Here is a 14972-nt window from a genome sequence, read left to right on the forward strand (position 1 = left end):
CACTGCTCTCTTCCTAAGCCTTTTTAACTTAGTAGGAAGGGGAGGAGGACTTTCAGCTGCAAAGGACACATAATAAATGATTAGAACACAAGCTGAATTGAATTAAACAGGGCAGAACAGAATCAGGAAAGCTGAAAAGGTTTACCTAAAGTCTCAGGCTAGACAGCACTATCATGGGCTGGAGCAATCTCTTTTCTCTTATTCTTTCTGCCAGAAGGAGTCGCCTCAATAGCTGGTTGTTCTGCCAGAATTTCATCCTCCTCATCTCTGAAAGGAAACTCCCAAGTCTCCAGCAGCTATGACAGAAGTGACTGCACAAGAAACAAACAAGTCAGAAGTCAATCCAGCAGGAAAATAATAAAAGGAATGGAGTGTTGAAAGCTTACTAATCACTTCTACAGCCTGGATAGCTTGTCCACATATGTTCTTCGTCAGGGAGGGATCTGTTACAGACAGAACAAATTGTTAGACATCAACACAGAGGCAAAATGAGTAAAATACAGACATAATGGAGAACCTACCTTCTATGACTTGAGCATTGATGTCTTTGATGGTCTGCACTTTGAAATTCTTGGCCTCTAGCCCTGCATAAATGGCCCAGGAATCCCAGCCATCAAAGAGCACTTTGAGGGCAGTACTTGAGGCAGGCAGACCTTGGAATCTAGCTCTCCACCAAGCATCGAAATCGGCATAACTGTAGGAATTAGGCTCCCAGGATGGATAAAGAGCATCCACACTATTGTTGATCTTGTTCACAGAGCACCTGCAATCCTTCTGCACTTCCAGATCACCTGAGTCTCTCCAAGAAATGGCCGATTACAGCTTCTATACGATTTGAGTGGAATAAGCTGAGGACAGCCAAGTTGCTGTATACAGAAGTTGGGATGATACACTTCTGCCCTTAGATGATAGTTTGGAGGCTTCCCACCCCCAAAGGGTAGATCCCTAGGCAGCATCGCACTCAGGAATTTCTTCCTGAACTCGATTTCTGGCTTCTTCTCCTTCAGGTTCCTTCTCAAACAGCCTGTATCTAGGCTGAAACCAAGGATAGGTCCTTCTGAGTACCACCTACCATTGAGCAGCAGACCTCTTGGTGCAGTGCCTGAAGAACATCCAGTATTCTTCAATTGAGCGTTTGGGCACTTCTGCCATCATCAAAGGAAGCGCCATAACTTGATCATCAGGCAGAACTACATCCGGAAACCTCAGCTCTGGGAAGTACACTTGTAGCCAGATCTGAACCATCCAGAATGCACCAAGAGCAAACAGGTTCAGGGGATTCTCCAGAGTAGCAGTATGCAGAATCTTGAATAAATGGGCCAGAACTGTTGGACCAAGCCCCACATCATTATGATTATGCAAAACTTCCACTAGATGTCTTACTCGAGCAGAACTGCTGATGAGTAATTGGGAAAGATAAACTTGTTCAGCCAATACAAGAGGAATAACATGTTCTGCTGATCTCGATCTTTCTCTGTGCTGAACTTCTTCAGATAATTTGAGAACGAGCAGTTCTGGTTGATCGTAGCAGAAGAGATAGTGAATGGCTTGGCTAGTGTTTCTTGATTCTTCCTTCTGTGGTAATCACCAACTGCATCCACAGGTCTTCCAGGGGGTCTGAACCTGAAAATCTGAGCCATGTCCAGCAAGGTAGAAGTCATTAAGCCCAGGCGGAAGTCAAAGGTGTTACTGACAGAATTCCAGAAACACAGAGCAGCGGCCAAAAGATTCTTATCCCTGTTAATGGATTGCTTGGAAAGAAGGATGACATCATAGATTCCAACCCTCTTCCAATGAGCTCCATATCTTGGAAGAACCTTGTCGATCCAATCCACCCACTTCATCGTGCTGCTCCTCACTTCACTGGAAAGATAAGAGCGACTCAAATTCTTACTAACCCAGGTATGAGAAGCCAGGGCAGAAGAACTCTAAAGACACAAAGGAGCTTCAGCGTGACTCTTGAACAGTTCTGCCATTTCAGCAGGAACAGGGCCAAACCAATGAGGGCCTAGAACTAAGGTGTTTTCAAACAGGTGAAGGACATATTCGTCCAGATTCTTCTGGGCAAATGGATGGAGCTTGCTTCGAACCTCTATTGCATGGTTATCAACACCAGAGATAGAAGTAGGAGGAAGAGAGGGGGAAGCCTTGGCACGAGTTTCTGGAGATGACATTTTTCAAAATACGAGCAAAAGAGGGGAAATCGAAGTTTGATTGCAGGAAGGAACAAAGGATTCTGAAAGAAATCAGAGTTTGAAAGAGTTAGGTTTTTCGAATGAACAAGAGTTGAGGGTTTGAATTTTTTTTTTTTTTTTTTTAACTCAAAATCGTGGAAAGAAGAAGGCAAGGCATCATCTGATGATGGCTAGCTAGTAAACTAGCCAATGGCTGCCCAGTTTCCCACGAAGTCTAGTTCAGTAGACAAGACGTGGCAAACGTGGGTTGATTAAAGCGGAAAAGAGTGGCGCGCAACATTGATGGCCAATTGATTCAAATCTAAACCGTTAAAAATTGGAAACCGTTTTCCAAAAACAGTTCAGATTCAAGGGGGCATTGTTTGGGCCAAAATTCTGCACAACTAGCCCAACGCTAGAGGCCCAAAACGACAAAGCAATCTCAGAATCCAGGCAGTTTGGACTTTTCCATTTAAATTGGAATCAAGAGCCCAGCCCAGGATCTATCAACCCACGAGAATAAACTTGGGCTTTGGAAAACAGAGAAAAGAAATCAGCCCACAGTCCCAAAACACAACCTGGGCTTGGCGTGATCAAATGAAAAAGAGAAAAGCCCAAAATCGAAGCAAGCCCACGTGACTACCTGACTTTGAAAAGTCAGCAATTTCAACTAGTCATAAGAGCTGATAAGGAGTTAATGAAGGCAGGTCTCAAACAGGAAGATATCTCCAATCTTTTCAGTCAAAAGAAGATCAAAATCTCTTTCTATATAATTCTGCATCAGGACAGGCATCATTTCCAAGGGATAAGCAAACTAACCATCACGGCAGATTGAATTTTTACAAAAAGCAATTAAAGGTTAAAAAGGGATTAGGTTTTTCTTTCAAAAAACAGAGACGTGATCACCATAAAGAACTGACTGTTGATGGTTTGTTTGCCAGAATAGATAAAAATCCCCTTTTCTTTGACATTTAAAATAAAAGATCTTGTTTTTAGAAAATCTACCGCCCATTATTAAAAGATTAAAAAAAATCACACTCTAGCGTTCTATAAATATGAGAGAAGGTGAACAGATCAAAGGACAGCCAAAAAATAAATCAAAAACAAAAGCTCAAAATGATCACTTGATCTCAAAAAACCTTCAAAACACTGAAGCAATCAAAGCTCATTGCAACCAAGTCAAGCTAGAATTCAGAGTCTCTAAATTCAGTTCAGTTTCAGAGAAATAGTCATACAAAGCGAGATTTCTCTCGTTACAAATTTGGTTCAGCATAAGTCAAAACAAGCAAAGTTTGGGTTTTGCAAATATGAAAACCTCAACAAATTTATAGAGAGCCCTGATCAAGCAAAACAAGTACTACAGCACAGTTCCAGCTCAGTATTCATCAAATCCAGCCACTTCTGCCCCTTCCAGACTGAAGAGGTTCCAATTCTGCCCGTTCAAAAAGCCTTCCAGGGCTTGAAATAGATTAAAGCTCTGCCAGACTCGAACGTTGGTATCGATTTATAGCTGAAACTTGACAGTTGAAGGTGTTGATGGTCCAATTCAATCCGAATCAAAAGTAGCTATCCAAGCAGAAATTGAAGTCCAATGCTCTTTTGTCTTTTTTAGAGTTAGTCTTTCCCTTTCTGAGTCTTGTAAAAGGTAGTTCTGTCTGAAACAGTTTACTTTCTTGTTATTTATTCTGGCCAGAACTACTAGTTTTGTACTGTGAAAATTGTGAAGTCCTCACTAGTCTAAGGCAAGAAAAGAACTTACTTGGGAGATATTCCTCATCCAAATTCACAATCGCTTGTTTAGAAATCAGTGACTTGGGGCGCAAGTTATCCATTTTTAAAGAAGTCTGCTAGGGTTTTTATTGCTAGCAGTGGCACGCTCATACACAAAAGAAAGTTGACTTGTTAACCACAAATAGTTTTCAGGACAATAGGGAACTTTACCCTACCATCACAGGAACAAATCAAAAACGGGTGAACAGGGCCTTGCCATGCCGGCCCATTTAGTAAAATCATTTATCCCGGCCCGGTCCAAATTCCATGTCCACATTGAAACGAGTTGGGCCGAGCTCGTGCCATGCTCGTGCTCGTGCTCGTACTTGTGCCATACTCAGGCCCAAGAACCAACCATTTAATTTGAATTTTTTTCACTTGATTTTTTTTTCACTACATAATTCAAATTATAAACATTAAAAATATAATTAGATGCAAGAAATGATGAACTATTTGAAAACCTTAATCAATCAAACATCCAAACAATATGAAAGGGCGGAGGGCAAAAAGTGTCCAACTCCACAAAGTCCACTTCAACTTTTCATCTTTAAACAACTTATTATTTTATATGTGAAGAAATATCTTGCTTTGACTATAAGAGAAGCGTATATGTCATATGTACTGATTAGATATCAAGTCCAATGTTGTTTAATTAATTAAGGACCCAAATAATTTCCCTAAAATGAAAGACATCAAATATATGTTTATGATTATAAAAAATAATAAAAATAAAAATAAAAATAAAACCATATAAACAATGACATTAGATGTCAAAATATTTGCATTTTGACTTTTGAGAAAGGAAAAAATGTTAAGTAGGCTGGGCTTGGGCCATGCTTGAAGCGGGCTTGGGCTTGTGCCGTGCTTGAAGCAGGCTCGGGCCATGGGCCGACTTGGTCCATTGGACCTCTTTTTTTGATCCTCGCCCAACCCAAGTTTTCGTTCCGTGCCGAGCACGGCCTATTAATATTCGTGCTCGTGTCGTGTCGTGTCTCATTTAAACAGGCTGAGCTCATGCCGTGCTGGGCCGACCCGTCCTGTTTGACACCTCTGGTTTGTACTACACATTGTAATAAGTTGTTGTATAACTAGGAACTCAGTTACCCGAACATGAACGTAACAACGATGTGAGCAAGACAACAGAATAACACTTACACCATAGGATGAACACCTTCATTCAACCCATTGCCCTTAATATTTGTCCCATAGCCCCGATTCCAAACTTCATAGCAGTGGTCAAATTATCACATATCTCTTGATAATGCTTCCCCACTAAATAAACCACATTTAAAGCAAATTGTAGTTGAACTATCATCATAAATGGCTTTTCGTTCACCCAAATAAATTAAATAGTAAAACATTATTTATCCCAAAAAAAATTAGTAGTTAAAATAAATAGTGTAGCTACTTAACGTATTACGTTCTTGGACTCCACAAAGCTAATCATAAATGCATAGCAACAAACAGTAGCACTCATAATTGCAAGAATTCATGATAAAGCTTCATCATCACATTTCATTTTGCAATTTAAGCATGTTATACATACAAGCTCTTTCCAAATACACCTCCTAAAGATTGAGCCAAGTATAAGTATATATCAACATTTACATTTGTATAGCATGATATAAGGGAAGAAAAAGAAAACAACCATCTCTTCTCTTTGTTGAGTTACTCTTTTCTTCTTACCATTACCAATGCCCCACTGAATCAATATGATCTTGTGGGTGCAATTGTTTTTGAATTGAAGTTGGGGAGAAGGGCAAAGAGAAGGCTGTCTGATGATGATCCGCAGCGGCAGCGGCTATGAAAGATGGCTGAGAAAGGAGATTGGTGGAAGAATATACACTATTATCGTAAGCAGATACTAAAGTTTGTTGTTCTTGTTGTTCTGGTTGCTGGTGGTGGTGGTTTTGTTGGTGTTGCTGCAGCTGCCTTTGTTCCAATCTTTGTTGCTTTGGAACATTTAGCTTTTCCCCTTCAAGTTCTCTATATTTCTGGAGGTAGAGCTTTAATGGATGTACATAGTCCTCAAATCCGAGGGTTGTGATGGCCCAGATGATATCTTCACCGTTGATGGTCTTCCTCTTTTCTCTCTGGCATTTATCAGAAGCTTCTCCTGTGACAAAGCTTATGAACTCAGAGACACATTCTTGAACAGTCTCCTTTGCATCTTTTGAGATTTTTCCATTGCCTGGGATCACTTTCTTCATAATGCGACCAACATTTGCTATGGGGAGGAATCTATCTTGTTCTTTATTGCTATTGTTATTGTTATTGTAAGTGCTATTGCCGTTGTTGTTATTGCTACTTGCACTGCTCTTTACACCACATGGGTTTTCTGGGCTCCCTCCACTTGGCCCATTTAGCCTCTCATCTTCCATTTTTTCTCTTTTCTTTTGTTAAAAGGAAAATTGGTGGTGAGTGTTTAAGGATTTTGGTATATGTATAGCCTAAAATTACACAGAAACAAAAACCATAAAAATAGGCAGCTGAAGAGGTTCATTTTCACCAATTAAACTCCCCAGGGACTCGCTCTCTCTCTCTCTCTCTCACCACTCAGGAACTGTCGTCACCTAATCTAAGCAACTTTCTTTTCCAACATAAAAATCACTTCTTAATTACGTGGCATACCCCCCATTGATCCAGTAAACCTTTCCTTTTCCTTTCTTGCAATTTACTCTTTTTCAAGTCTCCCGAACAAGTTTTCGAGAAATTAAACTTCGGATTCATTTCCAACATTGAGAAGAGAACACTACAAGCTACTCTGAGCATGCCCTCATTTCCAACATTGAGAAGAAAACACTACAAGCTACTCTAAGCATGCCCTCATACTACTACGTATTCGGGTAAGGCTCGACTTTAACAACTTTTATCCCCGTCAGGTGTTAAAAACATTCTTTGTTTTATTTTCTTCTGATTTTGAAAACCTGGTGAGTGTCCATAACAGGGGTACCAAATATGGCCTAGATCTTGAACCATTTTCCTCACATCACATCAATTTACCAGTCTAGGTAGGCATTTCGAAAGGGACAATCCAAATTCTCATATATTATTCGACCAAAAAAACAAACCTCGGATATTATAAAATAAATAAATAAATAAGGGTTTACACTTGCAAGAATGTTCTCATTTTCTTTTTCCATCAATAACCAGCAAGGTAGTGTTACAATGGAACTCCAAACATCAAATTTTAAAAAGAAAGAAAAAAATGTAACAAAAAATCAAGAGACCCTACTACAAGGCCTAACTAGAATGATACAATGGCTAATATAAAGTACAATTACCATGAATTTTCAATTAACAACCAGTACAAAAAAGAATGTGTAACTATATCCTCTTAGCAGCCAGCCACTCCAGGGCATGCTTACGCAATGGCATACTTGAGTGTCTCCGACTCCTTTGGCCGCCACAAGGACTTTTGGACGCAAAGCAATCCCTCCTTGTCTTTGGAATAGGTCATGCGAACCTCCCACTGCATTGACTTCACCATGTTCTCCAGCTCATTAATAGTCTCAACATCATCTCTCACGATAAGCTTTCCCTCTGGTCGAAGGATCCGATCAACCTCTGCAACTACAGCCGCTAAATTGCACCTGTCATTCATAAACCATTCCAAAGTTAGACGGCAAAAAGAATTGGTTAATGAAATGAATGCTTTGCTGCTGCGAAAATGAGAAATGGTATATAGTGCATACCTTTTTTTAAGCTTGGAAAACAGATGATCTGCATGGAGAAGGTCGTAGGACCTGGGGTAGGTGCTAAATGATTCACACCAATCATGATATATACCAAACAAACCTCGTTCGTAAATTATGGGTAGTGTATCTGGAGAGTCTACAGAGACCACGTTCATGACCCAAATTTTCAAATCTTTCAAAGCAGCAGCAAATCTGCAAGCACAACCAGAAGTCAGCACCAATGGAAACAGACAAAAGGACTAGATACAATAAGCTACATCACACATATAATTAAGAAACCACCACCTCTAACTCAATATCCCACTTGTACATATTCTTTGGCAAGCTCAAGAACAAGAAAGATAAATGATACAGTAGAAACTATAAAGTTTGTCGATTTTTACATGCATCAAGCAAAACCCATCAAAACACACTATTGAAGATAACATTATAACACCAAGGAACCATTTCACTTACCCTCCATACACAGCTCGCATGTCCATAACATTCCTAACAGATGACCAGTTAATCCCCATTCCATTTAGATATGATTTGGTCACCACGCGTTTCCAGTGCTCATAGTCTGCAGTGAAATCCTCGGGGGCAGGTTTCCCATAAACACCAACTTGGGAACTTAACAACCAGTAAGGTGTCTTGTCCAACCTCGATGGCCACTGTTCAGGCCATTCAGACCCACGCTCTTTTGCATCTACAGGCACTTTGTGCATGCATGCTTGTAGTGGCACATTCCTGTGTACAACAAATCAACCATGGATGAGGGCAGCTATAGAGCTTGAAAATTATAGTTGTCTTCAGGTTTGCAACCAGTAACACCATTTCCAATTCTATGGAGAGAACAGTTGTGTTCTTCCAAATGCATCATAGTATTCTTTCACATGATTTAAGAATCAATGAGAAAATATCCATTCACCAACACAATAGAAGTTAAGCAGGCTCATTACGCCATAAATAGAACTTTGTGATTTGATCCAGAAAGATTCTTGACAACTAAATCAAATGTCCGGAAATTTAATGTTCCAATTTCTTCATTGAATTTAAAAAATATACAAATATATGAAAGAAAAAACGAAGTTAAAGATAACAAGTACCAGGCTGCATTTGGATCATCGGAGTTACCACAGAGAGGAGGATTGCTCTGTGATCTTTTCTCATAGCACTCATTTGAAGTGGGCTTTCTGTATATGGCTGCACCAACTCCATTTATTGTATCCTTATTAATTGACACAAGTTCCCAGCATAGCGATTTCGTTAGTTCCTTCATGGCTGTAAATGTTCCCCACAAAATTGCCTCATTAGAATTCACCAACCAAGTCCAAATAAAAAATTCTAAAGATACAAGGTTTTAAATAATTTACAATTCCATATTTGAACATCTTCAGCCAGCTTCTGATAAACTGGAGTAGCAGACCAGACAAAGAAACCACCAGGTCTCAATACACGATTCAGCTCCAATAGAAGCTTACCACCTGCATATCATACTTAATGTGAATGTCCAAAACAAAAGAATTGACCAAAAAAGCCCCCTCTAACTATTACTACAGCAGAAAAGGCTGGCTAAACATCTTCCAAATGTAGAAGCCTCTTCGGTTTTTGTTCACCAACACTTTTCTATCATAAAAATCATGGAAGTAGAAAACAGTATTTAAGATGCAACCAAACAAGATTTGAAAACTTCTTCCAGAAGAAGTTTCAGAAAACAAGCTTGAAAACAAAAGGCATCAAAACAATGTTTTCAAAATCTCTTTCAAGTTTTCAAATCAGAAGACTTATTGTTGCTTTTCAACATCATTTATAACAGTTCTGGAAAACTCAGCTGAACAGGGCCCTTACTTCTCACATATGGAAACAGAAATTTAAACAACAATCTAAACCCAGATGATCTTGATTTCATTTAGTCGTCACAAATTAAATAAAGTAATTGGAATACCTTCTATATGCCAAGGAACCCTGCAGCGGGCACAGTGGACAACATCAAAAACTTTGCTGGGGAAAGGAAGCCTTTTCGTGCCCATTACGGCAGATATAGCAGGAATTCCTCTTTCAAGTGCAAACTGCACTTGAGCTTCATGCTCATCTTTTGGGGCAAATGACATTGCAAGGACATCTCTGTCAAAGAGATAGCCTCCAAAGCTTGCAACCCCACATCCAACATCCAATATGACACGTGATCGTTTCCCCCATGCAATATCAGGAACAGACTGCAAGATAAAGACAATTAAAGCTAAGCAAAATGTAATTTTGATTAGCACTAAGAAGAACAGTTACTAGTAGACTAAGTGCAAACTAATTATTTGAAAACAGTTATTTATTTCCCAAAGACCATCAAGTTAAAATGATGAAATTACTACTACGTTGATCTTATAATAGAGAGTTTATAAAAGTGAGCCCTGGAACGCTTTTAGCATAAATAGGTCTCAAGTCTAACATCCCAGAACTACAAAGATTGGATGCAACACATTGTTGACTATACAAAGAATATTCCTCAAGGCATGAGTTGATTAAAATATTAGGGGGGAAAATCCAAGGATTGAATGCACACATTGTGACAATGCAGTAAATGTGCATGCAGATTTACAGAAAGAAACTAAACTGGCATGCAAAGTAATACAAGTGGACTGGATGTGAAAAGGATCAGATGAATAAAAGCATTCACCTCTTGTATGAAATCTATATAATGAAGAGCACCACGCTTGAATTGAGTTCCACCACCAGGAAAAGTAAGATATTCACCAGTAACTTTGACCCAATTCTGATGTCCCTTAACTTGAGCAAGCTTGGTATGGGGAACATTGTAGTACCATATCTGCAACAATGCACCTTATCAATTTATCTCAGAAAGGAGAGAGTTAATGTGGAAATAAATTGGCATTTTAATTCAGTTATATACCTTTTCCCTGCTCTTTGGCCATTCAATTGAGCGTCTATATCCTTCCGGCACAGGAAGAAGGCAGGTGGGGGCCTCTTCGGGACAGTGCCTCTCACGATGTTCGTAATGCTTGGTACTATGAAGACTTTTAATGGCTTGCAAATTGTCAAGGCATGGGATGAAATCAGGCCCAGCAGTGGAATTGCAGAGTTTCCAGTTGTAACTAGTTTGCTGATTTGAAGAAAGTTGAGCCTCCTTCTCATTTTTTGACTCTGCCGATTGAGTTGACCATGACCCATTTTGAGTTGCAGTCTCGTTCAACAGCTCTGACTGAGCAACAGAAGGAAAAACCTCATTACTACTCTGGTTTTTGGCCTGCCCATTTTCCTTTTTCTCACCATCTGACTCCTTAGTGTCAGTTAGGTCCACTTTCTCCTCTATCTGACCATTCACGTTTTCAGTATCCTTAGTTTCATCCGATTTCTTGTCATCGTCACTGGAATCAGACTTCTTCTCATTATCATTTTCAGTACCATCACTCTTCTTCTCTCCATCTTCTTGATTCGACTCACCATTTTCCACCTTAGAATCTAAATCCTCCGTTTTACTTCCTCCGTTCTCTGTTTCAGTTTTTGACCCATCTTCAGATTTCTCCTCATTCTTCTCTTCAGTTTTCTCCTCAGGCGTGTCTTCAGTCTTTTCAACAAATTTCTCCTCAGTCTTCTCCTCTGACTTCCCTTCGACCTTCTCTTCAACTTGAGTAGCACCATCACTGCTGTCTCCTTTGGTTGCATCCTCAGGTAAATCACCTGGGTTATCTTCAAATTGCCTGGTAGTGCCCTCATTGGTGTCACTCACTTGTTCCTTCACATCAACCTTATTGTTGTCTTGCTCGTTGAGCTCGCTCTTTTTCTCCTGAGGTACATCTACATTTTGAACAGGAACTACAGACGACGAGGTCATCATCCAAACCCCGACCAAGCACAAAGCTACAAACACCACAATGGTCACGGTCGAGCAGTAACTACTCGCCGAAGACCTCCTATTGTCTACTCTAGTATATTTCCCTGTCGCCATGTTTTCCCAGCACAAGTGTTCCGTAATAATCTACACCTGAAAATTGAAACAACATAAATACAAAAACAAATTACGCAACAACGTAATTCAATGCAATTCAACAGATCCAACAAGATTGCCTAGATCTAGCAATATCAGAAAACGAAAATATGAATATAAAGTTATGAAGTTGCCAAAAAGGGAAATTGGCAACGCAAATTGAAAGGCAAAGATTACTAAATACAACAACCACAACCAATTGACCACTATGAAACACAGGAAAACGAGTCAGAGTCTCCCAAGAATCTAAATTTAGCTAAGAAAAACAAAGTAACAACCATGGAATGAAAGAAACAAATTAACAGATCTGCATCGAATATGAAGAAATCTGAGCTGAAAATTTTGAAATCTTTTGGAGGTACCTTGTTTGCGATAACAATGTGAAGCAGATCTGATCTCTGCGTGAGAGAGAGAGAGAGAGAGAGAGAGAGCAAAAGCTGCGAGGGTTATCCCTCCATGTTCATCGCCAGAGAAAAGAAAAGAAAAGAATAGAAAAAGAAAAGAATAGAAAAAGAAAGAGAGGTATTTGATTTTGATGGTTGCTTGAGAGAGAGAGAGAGAGAGAGAGAGAGTGAAGTGTAGTTGGCAAAAGGGTAGAGGACGCGGAAGAGATTTAATAGCAAAGAGTTAGGGGGGAGAGAGAGAGAGAGAGAGAGAACTTTCTTTCTTTATCGAATAATTATTATTTTTATTATTTTCCTATGAATTGCACAGTACGAAGAACTTCCAGTTTATTTACGCGTCATTCCTAGAGAGAGAGAGAGAGAGAGACGGCCACAAACAGGAAAGCCGTGAAAGAGGATAAGCTACTGTAAATCCGGCACTCCGCGTATTGCGGAAAGGGTAGTTTCGTAAATATTTTTAATTTTGTCCATTAAATTCTTTTCCTTTTCCGTAATTTAGAAAATTAAAATAAGGATCAAATATATATTTCAAAAGGTTTAATCGTTTTATTAGTTCCTGAATTTTGACCCAATTTGTATTTGAGTACCTCAATTTTCAAAATGATTCATGTGGTCCTTTAACTTTAGTTTCGTTTAAACAAATGGTCATGCTGTCAATTTTGTTAATTTTTTCTGTTAAATGTAAGGACAAAATGGTATTTTTATTCAAACAAAAAAATGAATAAAAAATTATATCTTTAAAATAACAATAAAAGAAAATATTAAAAAACCAACTAAAAAAAATCAAGTTTGGTGGGAGTAGAAATCGGGATAGAGGGAGAGAGAGAGTTTAATTTTAATTTTTTTAATTTTGTATTCATATTTTAATCAATTTTTATACAAAAATGTCATTTTGCCCATGCATTTAACATAAAAAATTAACAAAATTGACGGCAGGACCATTTGTCCTAACGAAACTAAAATTAAAGGACCACGGAAACCATTTTGAAAATTGAGGCATTCAAATGCAAATCGGGTCTAAATTCAGGAACTAATAAAAAGATTAACCCTATTTCAAAATTCAAATTGCCAATTCCCTCGAGAAAAAAATGAACAAATCAAATTGGCAACAATAGATTCATCGTTATCACGAAAATGGGTGTATTTCGGTGATTTTATTTTATTTTATTTTTGGGGTGATTATGCTTGAGATCTAACCTAGGGAGCTTTAATTGAAATGATTAAATTTGAGATGTAAATTGAATGAGGTTTGGGGTTTACTCAACGTACTGCTTAATTTATGCACTAGAGTACTGCATGGTTGGTAGCTTATCATGGTCAATGGAAGGATTAGTCAAAATGAACATTAGTTTTTTCCCTTTTTCTTTTGATTAGAAGCGATAATTTATTATTAGAACCTTGACTTAAGGGGTGATAGGCACCGCTCTAGAGAATTAGGCTACCAAAATTACACATGAGGATTTGGCCGACAGACTAACCAGCAACCAACCTTTCTAGTAAAAGCGGTTATAATGAAAATTCATATCTTTGGCATCCCGTAACGTAATGATTCAATAAATGCTTATGCTGCAAATGTGATATCATTGACCGTTGACTGTTGCAGGAAAACAAAACAAAACGACACAAACTAAAAACAAAACAAAAGCACAAAAGAAAATACCTCCCTAACCTAACTTTTTGGCTTACAGCTTTTGTATGTGCATTGTTATACATATCTCCTAAATAAATAAACCATCTACTCATAGTAATCTTTGGCAATTAATTTCCTCCCAAGTTAAGGTCTCGTGGAGCTTTGCTCTTAATAAATCACTAGCCTCTCTGCACGCGCTTCTGGGCATGCAAGAGGTTTTTTTTTTAAAAAATTTAAATTTATTTTAGAATTAAAAAAGATAATGGATATTTGTGTTCCATAAAAATAGGATCCATTATCTGAATTTTCTTTTAATTTTAATTTTTTTAATACGAAAAATTGTGAATTTACCATATTATCCTCATTTAATTAATAATTTCAATTCTTAATGTTTGCATTAACCAAGGGCATTTTTTGGTATTTTGAATGTTTCACCATTCTCTGCCTTTTGCTTTATATATATATAGATTAGTCTTTCCGCACGTCCTTTCGTGTTTGCGAGAGACTTTTTTTTAAAAAATTTAATTTATTTTAGAATTAAAAAGATAATGGGTAGTTGTGTTCTATAAAAATAGGATTCATTATCTGATTTTTTTTTTTTTTTTAATATGAAAAAGTGTTAATTTACCATATTATCCTCATTTAATCAATAATTTCAATTCTTAATGTTTGCATTAACTAAGGACATTTTTTGGTATTTTAAATGTTTTACCATTATCTGGCTTTTGCTTTATATATATAGAAGATGTATGAACGATATCAAAAAGGATACGGAGTTGGGTTTGGAGAAAGTTTCATATATGGTGTTCAAGACTGAGCGAGGATAATATTATAATCCATTTAATGAAAAAAAAAATACATTAATGAAAAAAATTTGGATTCGCAGTCCAGTTTTTTACTGAAATATTTTTTGTTTTATTAAATTAATTTGGAAATAAGATTGCAATTAAAATAACAAAAGTAATAGGATCGTGGAAGTGGAATTTACCCAATATGAATTAAGTTAGAATTACACTCACAATTTTATTTTATTTTGTTGGATACACTCACATATTGGGTTTTTTACCAAACAAATCGACGGAGGAATATTTGACTGGGGAGACAGAAAATGATTTTTTTAATGATTTTCCTCTTTCTCTCTCGTTTGATTGGTCAAAGTGTGTCAGGTGCATTTCCATTATTACTAATAAGAGAAGTGGCCTTCCTGTTTTGTATGTCGGTGGATGTAAAAGAAAATAAGAAGAAAAAATCATAGAGAGGAGAAGAGAAGAGCGCGCGGCACGACGTGCCATGTGCCTAAATGGAAAACCATCA

At 37.9% G+C, this 14972-nt stretch overlaps 2 protein-coding genes across 2 annotated transcripts; both read right to left on the reverse strand.

Moving 5' to 3' along the window:
• Positions 5633-6607, reverse strand: LOC18779972 (nuclear transcription factor Y subunit B-7). Its single transcript, XM_007214327.2, has one exon. The coding sequence runs from the start codon at positions 6323-6325 to the stop codon at positions 5633-5635; it is 693 nt and encodes a 230-aa protein (XP_007214389.1). The 5' UTR covers positions 6326-6607.
• LOC18781119 (probable methyltransferase PMT26) lies at positions 7050-12271 on the reverse strand. Its single transcript, XM_007214482.2, has 9 exons — positions 11987-12271; positions 10530-11621; positions 10296-10445; positions 9570-9840; positions 8998-9108; positions 8731-8905; positions 8099-8371; positions 7640-7834; positions 7050-7537 (listed from the first exon to the last, which is right to left on the reverse strand). Exons 2-9 carry the CDS (start codon positions 11583-11585, stop codon positions 7309-7311), a joined length of 2460 nt encoding a protein of 819 aa, XP_007214544.1. The 5' UTR covers positions 11586-11621; positions 11987-12271; the 3' UTR covers positions 7050-7308.

Source organism: Prunus persica, chromosome G4, assembly GCF_000346465.2.
Source record: "Prunus persica cultivar Lovell chromosome G4, Prunus_persica_NCBIv2, whole genome shotgun sequence".
NCBI lineage: Eukaryota > Viridiplantae > Streptophyta > Magnoliopsida > Rosales > Rosaceae > Prunus > Prunus persica.

What these genes read in the sequence shown, in the direction of transcription:
- LOC18779972 (XM_007214327.2), bottom strand. Translation starts at nt 6,325, where the DNA reads ATGGAAGATGAGAGGCTAAATGGGCCAAGTGGAGGGAGCCCAGAAAAC.
- LOC18781119 (XM_007214482.2), bottom strand. Translation starts at nt 11,585, where the DNA reads ATGGCGACAGGGAAATATACTAGAGTAGACAATAGGAGGTCTTCGGCG. An exon ending in GATGATCCAAATGCAGCCTG is followed by an intron (nt 8,372 to 8,730) that starts GTACTTGTTATC and finishes TGTTGTACACAG; the next exon opens with GAATGTGCCACTACAAGCAT. An exon ending in TTTTCCAAGCTTAAAAAAAG is followed by an intron (nt 7,538 to 7,639) that starts GTATGCACTATA and finishes TATGAATGACAG; the next exon opens with GTGCAATTTAGCGGCTGTAG.